Source organism: Musa acuminata, chromosome BXJ1-1 (genome assembly GCF_036884655.1).
Source record: "Musa acuminata AAA Group cultivar baxijiao chromosome BXJ1-1, Cavendish_Baxijiao_AAA, whole genome shotgun sequence".
Lineage (NCBI taxonomy): Eukaryota > Viridiplantae > Streptophyta > Magnoliopsida > Zingiberales > Musaceae > Musa > Musa acuminata.
The window spans coordinates 10,812,758-10,830,128 of NC_088327.1; the positions used below are offsets into that span (position 1 = coordinate 10,812,758).

Here is a 17,371-nt window from a genome sequence, read left to right on the forward strand (position 1 = left end):
GCCCAATCTTCTTGACCCGAATTGACCATGTCGACATCGCCCAAGTCCACCGACCTACTCCTCCCTTCTCCTCGCCTCCTGATCCTCCGGCGGAGGCAGCGGGGGGCGCCGTTCCACTGCCGTCCATGAAGGCCATGGGACATACGACGAGGTCCGCGATGCGACGCAGCGAGTGCGGTGGCGGATCGGCAGCGGGATGGCGGCGTTTGCGGCGGCGGCGGTCTCTCCTTGCTGCCCTCTTGACCTCCGCGGCGGCTGCGGTGTTCCTCGCCTTTTCCCGACCCTTCGGCACCTCCATCGGGTTCGCCGACCCTTACGCCGTTCCCTCATCCCGTCGAACGGCCGACCTCTCGCCTTCTCGTCCGCCTCCTTCGCGGGAGGCCTCGCATGCGACGGAATTTGTGTCGAAGCCGAATTCCGCTGCTACTGTTGTTCTGTCTCCACTCGTGGCGCCTTCCCCATCTCCAAATGGGGACTTAGACGATACAGATTCTGATTACAGTAGTCCTGATTTAAAGGCGGCTCCCTTGTGGACGGAGGTGGTATGTCTTCTGTTCAGAATTCTTTAATCTTCTGGTAGTTTCTTGATTTTCTTTTCGCTAATTGCTGTTTTTCTTCTTTGAAGGCAGCAAATTCCACTGATACCGACGTTCCGCCTCTTTTTGTTGAGCCCCTTCCCTCTCCGCTTGGGAATTATGATGCTACCCAAGTGCAATATGTTAGTCCGGAGCCAAAGATGCTTCCTTTACAACCACTGGTATATAGTTTTCTCATTCTTTTTTGGTTTTCCTGATTTAGAGAGAGAAGATTCCTCATAAAGGACCAGGTCTTGATGGTTTTTGAACCCTATAGGTGACTGTTCCTTTGACACTCACCGATCAACGGCTCATCTATGCCAAGGGTGAGATTGATCATGCCCCTTTTGTCTATGATGATCCTGAACTTTATGCTCCTCTGTTCCTGAATGTTTCGGTCTTCAAGAGGTGAGACTCTGAAGTAATTCTCGGTGCCATACTTCTTATTCATTGTGGTTGATCTAGTGTGCATAAGAATTTTGGAATATGAACGAACATCTTGATTCTACTATAGTGTTTTCTTTGTAATTCGTGTAGTAGCTTCTTGCAGTGCATAAGATGGTTATTGGAGTGACAGTGTGGTGGATATGCTCATTGTGACCTTGCTTAATTGGGTTATGCTTCCTGTGATTTTGGTTAATAGGATTTGAGATTTGTAATTTAGCTTAGGCCCTTTTCTGTAGCATATTTTAGCTAGCTTCTGAATGAGCCTTGATTCTGATTCAACACTTAGGAATTTAGTTTCCTTCTAATCTAGAATGGGGAATGGCTATGAGAAGTTCTTAGATAATACAGAACCGGTTATGCATCTTTCAGCGAGATGTGTTATCTCTTGTTTTTGAGATGTTGCGCAATTTTCATTTTGGTGGTTAGCCTCTAGTTGGTGGTCCATGAGCTCAGTGCTTGTTACCATGCTCATTTTGCTTCTGATTTAAGACATTTTTGTCTTAAATTTAAAAAGAGTACTTGGGAAAATGCTTGGAGATCAGTTACTACATTTTGAAAGTTCATGATACCTTAGTATCCTCTGGCTTATCTGAATCTCATATTGGGTCATCAACAATGATCTATTTTTTATCAGACTGATGCTTGTCATACTAATGTTTTGCAAAGCTTTGATCTGTCTGTCTGTTTGATCAATGTAATAACTGTTCTTACTGCTGTGACATTGAAATTATCTTTGTAAAGAAATTGAAATCAATTGTGAAATTTTCTTCAGAATCCAGCTTGTGTATTGTGAAGCAAAGGAAAAAAAATTTCAAGATAGTCAGGTGGTGAAAGTTGGCTTAGAAATCTGTGTCTAAGAAAAAAGAAAGTCGGGCGGGTCATTGATTGTTGACTGACTGAGGTGTTAGTCAAGTAACCATCACCCGTGCTGTGTGGCCAACTGCTATTTTAGAGTTCACTTGTCTTGTCTCCCTGCCTAACTGTTTTTTACATGTACATTTTTGTGGAATTAAAAGAGGTATATCTTGATATTACCTCAGGAAGAACCTGTCTGCTGCAGAATTACATGGCACTTGTGCATGTATCTTGTTTCCTAATATTTAGTGTCATTAATTTTTCATATAAATAGCTTGCTTTTCAGGCCTTTGGATACTTGGACTGAAGTTCAATAAATGTTATTTCTCATCATAGTATTACTCTGATATTTCTTTCCTTTACTCATATATTTAATCATTAAATATTTCCAGGAGTTATGAACTTATGGAGAGTATACTTAAGGTTTACATCTACAAGGATGGATCAAGACCCATTTTCCACAGGCCAGAGCTCAAAGGAATATATGCTTCCGAAGGATGGTTTATGAAATTAATGCATGAAAACAAAAATTTTGTTGTGAAGGATCCAAACAAAGCCCATTTGTTTTACCTGCCATACAGTGCACGCAGGCTAGAGCAGGCTCTTTACGTGCTTAACTCACACAATATCCAGCCATTAATGATATTTTTGAGGAATTATGTTAACGAGATTTCTGTCAAGTATCCTTTCTGGAATCGAACAAGAGGAGCAGATCATTTTCTAGTTGCTTGCCATGACTGGGTATGTTCATCATACTCCTGACTGTTCTTTATCTTTCGCTTATTGATGTTGGTCTAGAAGAGATTTTTTTAATGTTAACAGTGTCATTTGTGGGTCTCTAGTTACGAAACAGATGTTCCTGGTATTTCTTATCATTCTCTTTCCTGCAGTTGATGAGAATATGGTAAATGATATCTATATGACATTTATTGATTGGTGGGGTCTGGGGAGGGTCAATGTACACAATTTTACTCTTTTCAAGATTCGAACCCTATCTCCTGAATTACAAAGGAGCAATCTTACTATCTTACTGGTGTACTAAGGCCTGTTTTCTTAATAACATTCCTTGGCAAATAGGAATTGTGCATAATGTTGGTTGCAAATAATTTTCTTTTCTTTAGAGCACTTATAACTTCTTCATTCGTTGTAGAGTCTGTAGAAATTAGGTAAAGTGGATTAGAAAAGGAATGAAACTCAATGATTTAGTCAAGGAGCCATGTCCTTTTTAAAGCTCATATTATTGTTGCTTCACAATTTCATAGCTGTTCTCTTTCATACGGTTAGCTTAGAGAAGTGTTGTGACTTGATTCTTTTTTTATTTCTGTATTTCAAAGCTCATTTTCAGCCTTGTCAATCTGAAAGCTCCACTCAGTGTTCTCTGTTCTTTCACTAACCCTATTCATGCTTATCCTTTGAACATCAAACGCTCGAGAGTCATCCTAATTTTCAAACCACTGTTTTGCTCATTAATTCTAACCATGCCTTATCAAAAGGTTCAATTGTCTTGAGTGTGTTATTTCTTGATTCTTGCTCTTCACACTCTCCTTGATATTGGAAATGCAGGAATATATTACTCATTAACATACTAGATAACTTAGAACTTTTTGATCAAAAGGCATCATCATTTTTCTTTCTGATAGAAGTTGTGATATTCAACATGCCTTTCTGATACCAGGATTTCTCAGGTGCAGAGTTGAACAAAATGGCTTTGTGATAAGATCTTATTTAGCTTTGAAGATGCTTACATTACATGAAATAATCAGATTGCCATTCATTTTATTATTAAGTCTACATTCTTTCCCTTGAAATCTTTATTTCTTGTCAGCTCTTTGTCAGTAATTCTACTTTTTCACCTGATACCTTTCGTAGTACTTAGCATGTAATAATATCTAGGGGCCTTACACAACAAAATGGCATCAAGAATTGCGCCAGAACACCATCAAAGCTTTATGCAATGCAGATGTTTCTGAAGGTGTATTTATCCGTGGAAAAGATGTCTCTCTTCCAGAGACGAGTATCAGAAATCCCAGAAGGCCGCTGAGAGATATTGGAGGAAAGCCTGCTTCTCAAAGAACTATTCTTGCGTTCTTTGCTGGGCAAATGCATGGTCGTGTCCGACCAATCCTCTTGCAATACTGGAGTGGGAGGGATGAAAACATAAAAATATATGGCCCTCTCCCAAAAGGAGTTGCAAAAAAGATGTCATATGCTGAACACATGAAATCAAGTAAATTCTGTATCTGTCCCATGGGTTATGAAGTAAACAGCCCAAGGATCGTGGAAGCTATCTACTATGAATGTGTTCCGGTTGTAATAGCAGACAATTTTGTTCTGCCATTTGAAGAAGTGCTCGACTGGCATGCCTTTTCAGTTGTTATAGCAGAGAAGGATATAGCTAATTTGAAGGATATACTACTAAGAATTCCACAGAGTGAATATGTCACTATGCAGATGAATGTAAAGAAGTTGCAAAAGCATTTCCTCTGGCATGGAAAACCAGTCAAATATGATATCTTTCACATGATACTTCACTCAATTTGGTTCAATAGACTAAACCAAATCCCGGCCGATCAGTAAATATTAGATTTTGCAACTTGTCCTTGTAGAGTTTAGCAGATGATCATAACCAGAGTTCCAAATTTTACATCAAAATTTCATCAAATTGTTGTGTAGCATACATCTCTATGGCATTGTCAGATATACTGAATTGATCTTTCACGACTTCTACTGCATTGCTGATTGATGTTAAGAGCTCTTCTAATGATGGTCAGAGAATATCCTACACAGACGCAAAGTCAAGTTTGTGTTTGTTTTATAGAGGTATGTAATCAACTACTCCAAGGTTCACGTATTGCCTATGATTAAAATTCTTTCCTTTTACTCCATCTTTAATATCTGGATGCTGATAAAAGTCTTACAATGCTTTCCTACTTTTATTTTGCATGATTAACTAACAGTTTTCTTTGAATTAGTGGACAACTTAAAAAGGATAACAGCCTTGCGACTGACAGAAAATGCTTATATATATGTGCATAGTTATCATATTATAACCTTTGCAACCAGCTGGATTAGTGATTAGAGAAACTTGAGTATGATGTTTAGTGGATTTGTTTAAAAATCATAGGCATTGTTGGAGTTATAAAAACACTGAAAAATGATAAAAAGAATTATTCATTCTGGTGCCAAGAAAATTAAGTGTGGGAAAGGCTATAACACCAAACTATAACTGCCAAAGTTCTTTTTTTTTTCCCCAAAAAAATGCTAAAGCAGATATCTTCATATGATCATTGAATACTTTTGTTCTGAGGGGTATGATTCGTTTATTCAATTATGTAAGACCGATTCTCCTGAACTTGTTCAGATAATATGTTTATCAATCAAGTGCCTGGGTGATGTATGATTCATTTGTGGATCAAACGTGATGCCCTGACTTTGTTTTCGCATAGTTTATGGCAATTGCCCCCTCCCTAATTCTGCTGAATTAAAATTTCAGGTACCCTCGGAAAGCTAAGCTAAGGCAGCAGGACATGTTGCTGATATAACCCGTGAGAGTTCTTGAGATTCACTCTATCAGAAGAGCCAAGTGGAAGTATCAGCCTTGCTTATGGTCTTGGGGATAGTTAAATTTCGCCTGTAAAAGCTGACTTCCGGTGTTATTTCCTGAATGATAGAGAGAAACGAAAAGAGACATTTCGTTCTTTCCGGTAATTTGCCGTGCGCACTTTCTTCACCCGATCTCAGGTTGACTTCCCCCGTCCGTTTGTGGCTCACTCACCAACCTGACCACCGGTTGCCTTACAAATTTGTGTTACAAATTTGTGGTAGGTTGCCTTACAAAATTTGTGTTGTTGATTATCTATTGTGCTTATACCTTGGTTTTGCTAGTAGTTGACATTCTAATGTTTTCCCAATCAGCCGTCGTCATCCTGACGGAAGCATCCATTGTTACCACCTCCTCTGATGGTCTTTGGTAATCTTAAGATAGCTGTCAGAATGGATCTTGTGAGCCTACTTAAAAAAAGGTCATTTGCGTTTCACGAGTAATAGTTGTCATTTTTTAATGTATTGTGGTTACTATGAGAAATATGTTGAAGAGGGCGCCTTCCCTAAAACGGTCGCACCGACAACATCGAGGTCAACTGTTGCTTCCGTCACTTGTTGTGGTCGCACGTCCCATGTTGTTGTCACCGACACAATAGACGAACAGCTGCCGGTAAAGAATGCATCAGAACGTGGTTACTGTCCGCGTCTCACGGCTTAATTGCCACCGAAGGTAACCCTTTGAGCCAACGGACTGTAGCATGTGGGGGTATGCATCTTCGCCGCGAGTGCATATACCGAACTGTGCGGGATCTGTCGTCTCGCATACACCCACATGCTATTTGAGTTGTACACGTGCCTATCCTTTTCTAACCCCTGCTGAGAGACGTCATAATGTAACGTCGCTGTTGCCAAAACCATGTGACGAGCATGCTCGTTCGTTCGTTCGCCGCCGCTGTCACCAATCCCCCTTCCCTTCTCATCCCTTCGCCATTATTTCTCATTGTTTCTACTATCCAGTTCGATCTTGTCGACCGTCTCTCGACCCACCTGCCGCTCCTGTGCTTTCCATCTCCGGCGTAGGAAGCCAACCCACGTCCACCGCCCATGGCTAATGGGATCCATATCGAGAAGGCGCTGTCCAGCTGGAGCAAGCTGCTTCTCCTCGTTGCCCTCGTGACGTCGGCGGCGGCGCTCTTTGCATCCTTCTCGTCCAACTTCGGCGTCTCCTTCTGGTTCTCGGCCCCTTCCTCCCTCTTAGCCTCCTACAGAGACGTCGTCGCCAATTCCTCCACCGAGGAGCTCGTTCTTCCCTCTCTGCCTCCTCCTCGCGCTTCTTCTCCGCCGCTTGCTCCTCTTCTTCCTCCTGCTTCTTTATCTCAGGACGTGGATACTTTGATAGGATCCCCTGTTCCAACCGCAACCCCTGCTTTCTTTGCTCCTCCTCCTTCTCCGATCAAAGATGCCGATGACTTGGAGGTATATGCAGGTGAATATGACCCAAAGATGCCGCCTTTAGAGCCTGAGGTAATATAATGTTCGTCACTATTTGCATGGCGGACAGGTTATTGATCTCTTGTTCATACTTTGTAGCCCGCTCTTACTCCAAGCCCCGGTTTTGCCCCTGTTACGACTTCGCTTTCTCCTCCACTGGCACATCCTCCAAGTCCAGTTGTTAATTTCGCCGACACCAAGGTAACTCAGATTTCAGGCTTTTTCTTGGGATCCAACTGAAGTTGGAATGTGTTTAAGATAAGAGTTCGACACTTTTGTTTTGATTCTAGCGTCCTCCACCAACTACCAGTGTGCCTTTTCCTTCCCCAATAGAGACTTCTAATGCTGCGGAAGTGAAAGCAAGCAGTGTTTTCTGGAGAGAGGTAAAGTTCCAGCTTGCATCTTCCTTTGCTCTTGATCTGAGAAAAAAGATTATTTTTCCCTCTTTTTTTTGTTCTTTTCATTTTAGTGTTGGAATTGAGCCCCATTTAACTCTCTATGGTTTGCTAATCCAGACGGACCGGCAGCTTATGTACGCTAAGAGGGAGATCGCTAGTGCGCCTGCTGGTTTGAACGACCCTGACCTTCATGCTCCGCTGTTCCTGAATGTTTCAATCTTTAAGAGGTGAGAACGGAGAAAATATCTTATTATCTTGTGATGCTCATCACATAATGGAGATTTAACTTTTTTACTAGTTCGTTTTCTTATTACTAGATCAGTTGTAGTCCCTCTCGTTCCTCGGAGTTACGAGCAGTATGCTGGCACGCTAGTTGAATGGCTGTTTACATGTCTAATTCACTTTCTACAGTTCATGATATATGTGTAGAACTTAGAAGAATGAGAGTAGTTCTTGCAACAAAATCCACCTTCCTTTCCATCATATTAGAAATCTTTGCTCCAGAAGCTGTAACTTTTGGCAAGTTTGTCATGTGCACTGGTAACCATGTTGTTTTCAGTCGTCTACCGCGAAAGAGCTGGTTCTACCGGTGATGACTCGATAAGATGTTTTGGTCCTGCGGTGGACACTAAGCTTTAGAAATGTGCTGTATTCATTTTGGCAATTGCATGGCCTTCCGATCGGTCAGGTTTCGCTAGATAACTACAGAATTCACTTTGTTTTGGACTAAATTGTTTGTTCGGTCGTGAAGTAAGATGCGCGTTGGCTATGGTTCAAACGAGCGAACATTGGTCATTAGGACTTGTTTGGAGAATTGTTCTCTCCAAAAGTTTCTCATAGGTTTACGATACATATTAGTCCTATAACTATACCACTTTTTTTTTAAATTATGGTTCAACTTGAATGTAATATACTTTCGAAGACAGTGTCGTGATAGGTTTCAGAATCAAATGCTTGCAGGAGCTATGAGATGATGGAAAGAATTTTAAAGGTGTACATCTACAAGGATGGACCGAAACCTCTTTTCCACACACCAGAGCTTGGAGGCATTTACGCTTCCGAAGGATGGTTTATGAGATTAATGGAGCAAAACAAGCAGTTCGTCGTAAAGGATCCAGAAAAGGCTCACTTGTTCTATATGGCTTATAGCTCGAGGCAGCTTAGAGCTCATCTCTATGTTCCTGATTCGCATACTTCAAGACCATTGTCAATATTTCTGAGGGACTACGTGAAGATGATCTCAGCTAAATATCCCTTCTGGAACAGGACAAGAGGAGCAGATCATTTTCTTGTCGGTTGCCATGATTGGGTATGCACTCTGGACTCTGTTATCATTTGATCTCTCTTTTTTGATGGTACAAAAACCGTGCTTCATCGGACGATGAATTCTTGTTATCCGAGATCTTGGCAGGATAGAAATAACTTTGTCTGATGAACTACTTGCAGCCTTTCTAGTCTGTATCTGTTGCTTGGCCTTGATTTACTTCTTTGTGTGTGTAGGCAACTTACACGACCAGGATGCATGATGAACTGCGGAAGAACGCGATCAAAGCTGTATGCAACGCAGATGTTTCCGAAGGCATTTTTATCCGCGGAAAAGATGTGTCTCTTCCGGAGACATACATCAGAGCTCCCAAGAGGCCTCAGAGAGGCATCGGAGGAAAACCTGCTTCGAAGAGGTCTATTCTGGCCTTCTTTGCTGGACACATGCACGGCCGCGTTAGACCCATCCTTCTTCGACACTGGAGAGGGAGAGACCGAGACATGAGGATATACGAAGCCCTGCCTCAGGAGATTGCAAGCAAAATGTCATATGTCGAACATATGAAATCAAGCAAGTTCTGCATCTGCCCCATGGGTTACGAGGTGAACAGCCCGAGGATCGTGGAGGCCATCTATTACGAGTGCGTTCCGGTGGTCATCGCCGACAATTTCGTGCTGCCATTCGAACGAGTGCTCGACTGGAGCGCGTTCTCTGTGGTGGTGGCGGAGAAGGACATACCGAAGTTGAAGGACATTCTACTCGGAATCAGCCTTGGAAAATATACGACGATGCAGATGAATGTAAAGAAGTTGCAGAAGCATTTCCTGTGGAATGTGAAGCCTAGAAAGTACGATCTGTTTCACATGATCTTGCATTCTATTTGGTTTAACAGGCTGAATCAGATTCATGTCCGGTGATAATATTCATTGTAAATCCTTACTTGATTAGATAGATCAAAATTTCTGATGTTGCTAATCAATATATTCGATTAACCAGAACCCACGCATGCCACATCAGCTTTGAAAATGGCACAGATCTAAAGGATTCTCATTTACAAGAATAAGATTATATAAAGCATCTTTGAAGGTATGTTTTTGTTAGAATCTTACTAATTGAATATTTATGGGTTTTAAACGCTATGCTTTCATGATCATTAGAGGGATTTCGTCTTAGACAAGAGATTTTGGATACCAATGGATTTCACATTGAAACAAAAATTAATTCATATACTCAACGATATCTCTCTTCTAAACGTAAACATGATCATAATGCCAACGGGAGAATGACGATATTAGAGTCCAAAAAAATCTAATAATTAGAGATTCAATAAAGATGTCGTTAGTTGTTTCTACTAGCTTTACAATAGAGAAATTTGATGAAAAACATAGTTTTATCTTATGGTAGAAGAGGATGAAGGATCTTTTGTTTAATAAAACCTACTAAAAACGTTAAAGGGACGGATAAGCAAACCAGAAAAGATGAGCTACTAAGATTTGGAGGAGCTTGAGGTAAAGTGCATAAGTATTATTTGTCTTTGCATTATGGATAATATTATTGATGATGACTCCATCGAAATTATTTGGAATAAGTTAAAAAAGCTTATTTAGCAAAAATCTTAACTAACAAATTATATCTAAAGCGAAAATTATAGATGAACGAATGCGAAGACTTTGTTGAGCATCTAAACAAATTCAAAGAAATATTCGATCATCTAAAAAAAGTTAATGTGTAGATTGACAAAGAAGACAAGGCATTGTTGCTTTTTACATCATTCACTCACTCATTATGATAACTCCGTGGAGATGGTTACTTGCTATAAATAATATAGTAACCTTAGAATAAGTTAAAAAAATTTTAATATCTTATGCTAATAAGAAAAAAGATAAATCTGATAAGAGTAGATCAATGAGAAGAATATTCTGATTGGAGTAGATCTTTGGATGATGTTTAATATTATATATATAAAGAATACAGACATATAAGATAAAATTATCTGAGAAAAAAAAAAAAGAAAGAAGAGGTCAATGATCTTTATGATGGATGGTGATGGAGATATTCTCATAATTTCTAAAGATAACGATCCATGTTTGTATATTAAGATTAGGTTTTTATTAAATTCTAAAAGAGCAGAGTTTTAGATTCTGATTGTGTTGCTTTAAAAAAATTTTTATTTTGAATCATTGAATGATAAGATGACTAGTAAGTTAAGTTTGAACAAGAAAAAAATATTTCTGGTGGTAAGATGGTGAGATGCGGGTCTCTCTCCTTATCATCGCTGATTCAATTCCAACAATATTAGATGTATTAATGGGTTTATTAGAATTAGGTGGATGGATCATAAACAAATTCAGTTTATGCTTCATCTTCTAAACGAGGCACAAAGTGAAAAAATATTCATCAAGAGATTATTGAGGTTAATAAGTATTTTTAAGAGTCATAATTATATTTAAATTAATTAATAAAATCTTAAATAAATCAAAATTCCTTAGTGAATTGAAATTTATTTTTATAAAAATATATTAAGTGTCGAAGTTTTGATCGAAGAAATAGACAAGAAACTGAAATATAAAAAATGAAGAAGGAAAATTATAGTTGAGTGAAAATTTATAATTGATTGAGAATAATTTGATAACCTTATAAATATTAAAAATTTTAATTTTTCATAAAAATAAATAAAAATTTATTAAATCATATTAATTTTATCTCAATTTTTTAATATATCTTTTGATTCACCCTCCCCAACACTTTGGCAAGTTCGAAGAAATTGGACATGCCGATCACCTTGCCGAATCACAGACGGATCACTGGTTCTAAGATAAAACAAAATTGGAGGCTCGCACCCACCACAAATAGAATATATACTATACTGAAAAATCACACGGAACTCATAAGGCCATTGAAGTAGACTTCGTGCGTTACATGATAAAAGCTTGCATTAATGTTGCTTCTAAACTCGTGAGTGGCCTCTCTGTGCTGCGCTCAACACTAGAGGAACACACGGGAGAGTCTGATGAAAAACCACAAAAGGTCCTTTGATTCAGGAGCTAAGAAAAATCGACATCCTAAGTTTATATCCAAAAATAAATAAATAAAAATGTTACTCAAGATCAGGTACTCGGTACTCGTTCGACGTTGCAGGACACGACTGGGACGATTATATTTGGAGGAACCTGAGAGACGACCATGTGGACTCCGCTCTCAACGTCCCCGAAACTGTCAACACTGCTGCCACCACCAGCGTTCTCACCCCGTACCGGGCGAAGCAGGCCCTGCAGCCGCAGGAGATAACTCTGACCTGCAGGCTGGGATCGCACATACCGAGTGGCTGTTGTCACTTCGCTGGGAGAAGGGCGCTCTGAATCCGCTTGGAGGTTGGAGAGTGCACTCAGGTCAAGGTTGGGAAACACAGAGCACCGGCATCTGGGGCACTTCACATTCAATCGCAACCACTGGTCGATGCACTCGACATGGAAGTTGTGAGCACAAGGCAGGCCTCGGACCTGCATGAATGCAAATTTTCGAACTTTAGGCTAATAAACGAAACTTCCATGCATCCTAGTGATGTTTAATACAAATGCTGCTAAAAAGAACTGTTAACATGGAAACATCGGTGCCCTCATTTCCATTTGTTTTTCAGGTGAAATAAATAATTTGGAGTTTGTCTTTGAGTCATAATCACTAAGGTAAAACAGACATTCGCTTTCAGTTTAATACCACAGACAATGTGATGACAACAATGGTTTCTGTTTTGAACATTTTTACCTCATTTCCAACTCGAAATTCTTCAAGGCAGATAGGACATTCACTGCAGTCAGTTGGGACACCCTTCAACCGAAACTTTGGAAGTTCTTGAATAAGTGCCTCCACTGCTTCTCTCTACAAGAGATTTTGCAGAAGCTTAGAAACACCATGGCAATTAGAAGCACTGTCAATAGTAGCAAAAAAAAAAAAAAACCTCCAGAGCACTTGCAGCCCATCCAAAATTTTCTTGTTTTTACATCGATATTTGAACAAACATCAGGAATTAAATTATCAATTTGTAGGACCATATCCTTCCACTCTCAATTACTCATTAAAATTACAATTAATAACTGTTAATCTTTACCAATTAACAACTCCAATTTCCTATGGTAGACTTCAATAAATTCTACCATAAACATCAAGATAGATACCAGCTATATCTGTCTTTTGTCCTGGAGCATTCTAGTACCTGAATGCTTGCTCTAGCACTTGGTCTAAAAGAGGGCAAGTATTCGTTATCCAGTTACAGTCTACCATTTGATTCTGGAAAAAGAGATGCCCAATGGGAAGAATGATACTTCTGCAGTATCGAGACTCCATTATGTTAGATGCAACGCAGTTTTCCAGTCACAAAATAGTATTTAAAAAGTGGTCCATCAACATGGTGAGTCATCTCGACAATTATGAGCTAGAAAGATGACAGTGTTTATGACAATTAAGATGAAAAAGGATATTTCTTTCTTTGCCATTTTGATAAGAGTACCTGGGCTGCTGTCAAATAAAGTCCTGGATGATATGCAGTATCTTGGCCCATCCCTCTCATTTCCTGACCAGCAGCTTCAAATGCCCAATCAGGCACACGTATCATGTCAACCAGAACCTGAACAATTAAAATGTTACAAATTCATGTGTATTTTAGATAAACAGGAAAGAGAAGAAAGACATTAACTTTGAGCAAGTTTGCCACAACATAAGACTCGGTCTTTTAAAACCTACCTTATACTAAAATATTAGATCCTCCTAATTCTAATGTGAGACAAAGAGATCTCATAATATCTTCCCCTTAAGACTTGACATTTTTGTTAAGGCTCAAAACTTGAGATATAGTATGAAATCACATGCCATAATAGATGACATATGAAACTCAATCCAGTCGCAATTCATATCATGATGTTACTAACTTAATTAAGTCTATAATCATACAAAAAAATGCATAAGCACAAGCCAGTAATGTCAAGTTAGAAGAGTGAGGATGACTATGATTAAAGTCCAAGATACAATTGCTGTGTGATTCTAAGCAAATTCAAAAAGTGTAAGCCAAAATGTGTATTTAATAGATGGTTATATGCAAGAGGGATAAATAAACCCATGTATATTACTAAAACTTTTAATGCAGCAAGAGGTACCTTAGTTTTGATAAACATGTTTCCATAATCATCTATCCATTTACCCTAAGCGCACGCAATCTTTGAGTCACCAATGTAAAAAACTTTATTAATAGATAGTCAGTTGCTAGAGGGATAAATCCATTTATTAATATAATATACAATGATAAAATATAGTCACAGAAATCAACTAAAATGAGATTAATTTACCCTACAATATTACTCACACGTGAAAGTTGCTAATATGGCAACACAATCATTTAATCAAAAAAAGATGTCATGTAGTTTCAAGCGCACAGATTGTTGATATTTGAAGGGGCTGGTCAGAACCAAAAGACTCGTAATCAATAAATAACCTGGCTGACAAAATAACAATACTACATCTGAAGATACTAAAATTATACACATGTTACTTAAATCACATAATTCACATAACCACATTACGGAAAGCATACTGGATATGACTTGAAAAGGAAACTAGCACCAGAAACTACTTTTCTCATATTTAAATACAGACATCATGGTTTTAAGGGTTCCTAATAATAAATTAATTGTACCTTCTTAAACCACTTATTTCATTTTTAGTGCATAAGGGTTTTACCTCGTAGGCTCATGCATCTGTACCAAGTCTTGTTTCACCAGGAAAGTAGTATCATGAAATGGTAAACAGAAGAAACAGAAAGCCCTGAAAAATACCTAAGGTGCTAGGCATGTTACCAGTTATACTTACCCCATATTCTGATATTGGAATTCCTTGTTGTGCACGCAGTAGGTGGGCATGTCTTCGTGTCAGCCACTGCAATAAACATCAAATTTCAGTTATGGATACCGAAGGACCAAACATGAATGCATCAAAACCCATCTTAATCACATCCTGCAGTCAAGACATGAAAAATGAAAGACCAGACAAATGACACAAAAATCAATGCACTATAATCATTCATGAAAACAACATCACATATAAAGGTAATTTATGATTTGGGAAATAGCAGGCATGATCGATCGTAAGAGTAAATTTTTAAAAGGAAACATGAGAAAGGATGTTGCCCAACATAGGAAATTCAAGAGAGAATGTAACAAGTGCTTATCTCCATTCTGTTTGAAGTGATATCATGCTAAAAACAGAAAATAAATACAGGAAATCATCAAGATGTTTTCAAGAGAACAAAACAGATGATTTAAAAAGAACATTACTAGGAATCAAATGTTTCAGAGAGTTAAAATTTGTGTCATGGCTTGCAATGGTATCTGCCTTACGATTATTAATAAGGATACTGTTAGGTGTCATAGCCAAGTTCACCTTTTTCGACAAGCAGATGCCCATCTCCACAGGTTAAAAAAATGAAGCTTATTTTCTGTCAAAGACTAGCCAACTAACAATTAGGCATCAAGCATTTTCTTACCATCAACCTGAAATTGTACCTAAATAAACTAAGAATGACTTCCAAGTAACAATTAATTAAAAAAAACCACACGCATCTGCATACCATTGGTATTTCATCTAACAATAGGTATACTATCAACAGGTAGAACATAATAAAACTATAAACATTGGTCTGATACACACACAAAAGAAATGAAGTCATTATTCAGGAAGCCAATTCAGCATGCATAGAAGATCACCAACCTTCCCTGCAGACATACATGCTATGCATACTAGCCCACAATAGCTGAAGAGCAACCAAATAAGAAAGCCCCATTTTTGGCCTTCCTCTGGTAACTGCAGCAATCAGAAAATATAGAGCAGAAATCAGTAGCTGGTGCTCACATTATATCTTGAACTACCCATATAAGCATTAACATTCAAGGAAAAAACTCACGCAGCTTCTTGAACTAGTGAACCACAATGTGCCAATCACCGTCCAAACCCAGAGAAAAGGATAAAGAAGTAGAATGAGGACTGAAAGGACCACAACTCTCCCACAAAAACGAGCATATCTTTGTTGTGATCCAAGATCTCTGAAAGCACATAATACATGAAGAAGCTATCTGACATAAATATTTTCCAAGCATGAAGATGTTAAATGTATAACCAGTTTCATAATAATTGCATGCTCAGAAGCAACCAGAGTATCTATACTAGACCACATCCTATCATAAATTGAAAATGAACATCCACTGGGTATTTGAGCCATATATGAAAAAGTTTCAATAATTTAGTGTTTTGAACTGCATCCATTGCATATACCCAAGAAAGAAAAACTATGTCTGTCTTGCAGAGAAGTCCTTTTCAATTGAAAGAATAAAGAACATACTATGCTTGGTCATGTGTTTCTACTTGAAGTACCACATACCTACACTTGGAAAGATATAAGTAGTATTATTAAAATCGTTGGCAATCAATAGAAATTGTAGTAATATCATAATTAGGAAACTCAGACGATCATGATGTTCATTCAAAAGAAACAGAAAATATGTTTGACAAACAGTACAGGCTTTGGTGCTTACAAACCCATTCCTGCTGCAAGTCCATTGTCCACAAACATTAGCAGCCGAAATATGAAGACAGTGGTATAGTCAACCTGGAATCAGGCCTCCTTTAAATTCATTTGCAAACGTTACACTGGTCTCTGAAAGATGAAAAATTATAATGTTGTCTAAAACTCACCACAATCCATATGTGCAAGGGATGTGTGCATAGATGGTAGCGCTTCCAGTTGATCGAGACAATTATTCTGACAAAATTCCGTCAAGAAACACAAGTAACTCTACTAATTCAAGAATAAATCACAGCATAAATCGCTCGAACTAGGCACAAGGATACACGCTCGTGGCCAGCATGGACAAGAAGAACCCATCGTACCTGCAGATGATCAAATACGAAGAACAAATCCAATAAAAACAGATGGTACTTCCAGCAAGCAAAAGATCCAACTCACCACTTGAAATCGACCCCCCGCATCGCCATGGCACGATCGTCTCATCTAAAACCCTAGATCTACTTCAATAAGCGCCTCCATTCCTCCATTGCAAGCCCCAAACGGAAACCAACAAAAATCCTCACGCGTTCCTTCAGAGATCGAGATCCAAAACCCACCAACACTGAAAGAAATCACCAAATCGAAACCAAAACACAAACAAGAGTGATCAAAATTTCGAGATCGAAGTGGAGGGGGGACCGAGAAAGAGAGTGCGGAACCGAAGTGCCTCCGCGCTTTACCTTTCAGAAAAGCATACCAGGTGGGAGACGTGTGGGAGAATCGATGTGGTCGAGAGGCCAACCCAACATTGTTCCCAAGAGACGCTTTTAAGAGCTCGCCGTGAAGCCAAACCAGCCTATGACATGAGCGCAGCCCTCCCCGAGACGACCACGTGACCACGTCTTACGCTTCACCTCCATTTGGTAGGGAGATGAGATGAACCGGTGACGGTGGGAGTGACACAGCAAAACGAGCCATCTATTGTACGTTAGACCCACCAAAGTCGGTCTGGAAAGATGGCTGGGACCGAATGGTCCATTCCCTATCGATTGATCCATGTGGGTTCAACGGTGAAGGAGCGCGTGTTCGACCTCCCGCTTGATTGTTCTTCGAGAAGAGGTTATGACTGAGCCAGGTTTCGTGGGGGTACGGCTTTCAATCTGGAGTCAATGTTCTTCAGGAAGGATCACTTTCAATCTCTAATCTGTAGGAATACATACATACTGTTTCTTTAATCTCAAGCAACGCGTAC

At 39.2% G+C, this 17,371-nt stretch overlaps 3 protein-coding genes across 5 annotated transcripts; 2 read left to right on the forward strand and 1 right to left on the reverse strand.

The window, feature by feature from the left end:
• The first annotated feature begins 7 nt into the window (after positions 1-7).
• LOC135672816 (probable glycosyltransferase At5g03795) lies at positions 8-5,788 on the forward strand. Of its 2 annotated transcripts, none has more exons than XM_065181208.1 (6): positions 8-542; positions 626-757; positions 853-983; positions 2,270-2,618; positions 3,771-4,697; positions 5,371-5,788. In XM_065181208.1, exons 1-5 carry the CDS (start codon positions 126-128, stop codon positions 4,452-4,454), a joined length of 1,713 nt encoding a protein of 570 aa, XP_065037280.1. In that variant the 5' UTR covers positions 8-125; the 3' UTR covers positions 4,455-4,697; positions 5,371-5,788. The 2 variants fall into 2 exon arrangements, with proteins under 2 accessions (XP_065037280.1, XP_065037287.1); XM_065181215.1 differs by having other exon boundaries at positions 8-539.
• Positions 5,558-9,571, forward strand: LOC135672808 (probable glycosyltransferase At3g07620). Its single transcript, XM_065181196.1, has 7 exons — positions 5,558-5,698; positions 5,793-6,944; positions 7,011-7,112; positions 7,202-7,294; positions 7,427-7,536; positions 8,270-8,618; positions 8,810-9,571. Exons 2-7 carry the CDS (start codon positions 6,525-6,527, stop codon positions 9,488-9,490), a joined length of 1,755 nt encoding a protein of 584 aa, XP_065037268.1. The 5' UTR covers positions 5,558-5,698; positions 5,793-6,524; the 3' UTR covers positions 9,491-9,571.
• Positions 9,572-11,440: 1,869 nt separating this feature from the next.
• Positions 11,441-17,042, reverse strand: LOC135672824 (E3 ubiquitin-protein ligase SIS3-like). Of its 2 annotated transcripts, none has more exons than XM_065181224.1 (11): positions 16,860-17,042; positions 16,579-16,741; positions 16,464-16,502; positions 16,308-16,374; positions 16,148-16,221; positions 15,520-15,658; positions 15,327-15,419; positions 14,430-14,495; positions 13,078-13,194; positions 12,336-12,449; positions 11,441-12,073 (listed from the first exon to the last, which is right to left on the reverse strand). In XM_065181224.1, the coding sequence occupies exons 2-11, from the start codon at positions 16,605-16,607 to the stop codon at positions 11,681-11,683; spliced, it is 1,131 nt and encodes a 376-aa protein (XP_065037296.1). In that variant the 5' UTR covers positions 16,608-16,741; positions 16,860-17,042; the 3' UTR covers positions 11,441-11,680. The 2 variants fall into 2 exon arrangements, with proteins under 2 accessions (XP_065037296.1, XP_065037302.1); XM_065181230.1 differs by having other exon boundaries at positions 16,877-17,041.
• Between the last annotated feature and the right edge of the window lie 329 nt (positions 17,043-17,371).

Excerpts from the sequence above, each read along its gene's own strand:
- LOC135672816 (XM_065181208.1), top strand. The coding sequence starts at position 126 with ATGAAGGCCATGGGACATACGACGAGGTCCGCGATGCGACGCAGCGAG. Across the intron at positions 758-852 it reads TGCTTCCTTTACAACCACTG|GTGACTGTTCCTTTGACACT; the intron begins GTATATAGTTTT and ends TGAACCCTATAG. Across the intron at positions 2,619-3,770 it reads TAGTTGCTTGCCATGACTGG|GGGCCTTACACAACAAAATG; the intron begins GTATGTTCATCA and ends AATAATATCTAG.
- LOC135672808 (XM_065181196.1), top strand. The coding sequence starts at position 6,525 with ATGGCTAATGGGATCCATATCGAGAAGGCGCTGTCCAGCTGGAGCAAG. Across the intron at positions 7,113-7,201 it reads TTAATTTCGCCGACACCAAG|CGTCCTCCACCAACTACCAG; the intron begins GTAACTCAGATT and ends TTTTGATTCTAG. Across the intron at positions 7,537-8,269 it reads AATGTTTCAATCTTTAAGAG|GAGCTATGAGATGATGGAAA; the intron begins GTGAGAACGGAG and ends AAATGCTTGCAG.
- LOC135672824 (XM_065181224.1), bottom strand. The coding sequence starts at position 16,607 with ATGGCGATGCGGGGGGTCGATTTCAAGTG. Across the intron at positions 15,420-15,519 it reads TCACTAGTTCAAGAAGCTGC|TTACCAGAGGAAGGCCAAAA; the intron begins GTGAGTTTTTTC and ends TGATTGCTGCAG. Across the intron at positions 14,496-15,326 it reads CATGTATGTCTGCAGGGAAG|TGGCTGACACGAAGACATGC; the intron begins GTTGGTGATCTT and ends TGTTTATTGCAG.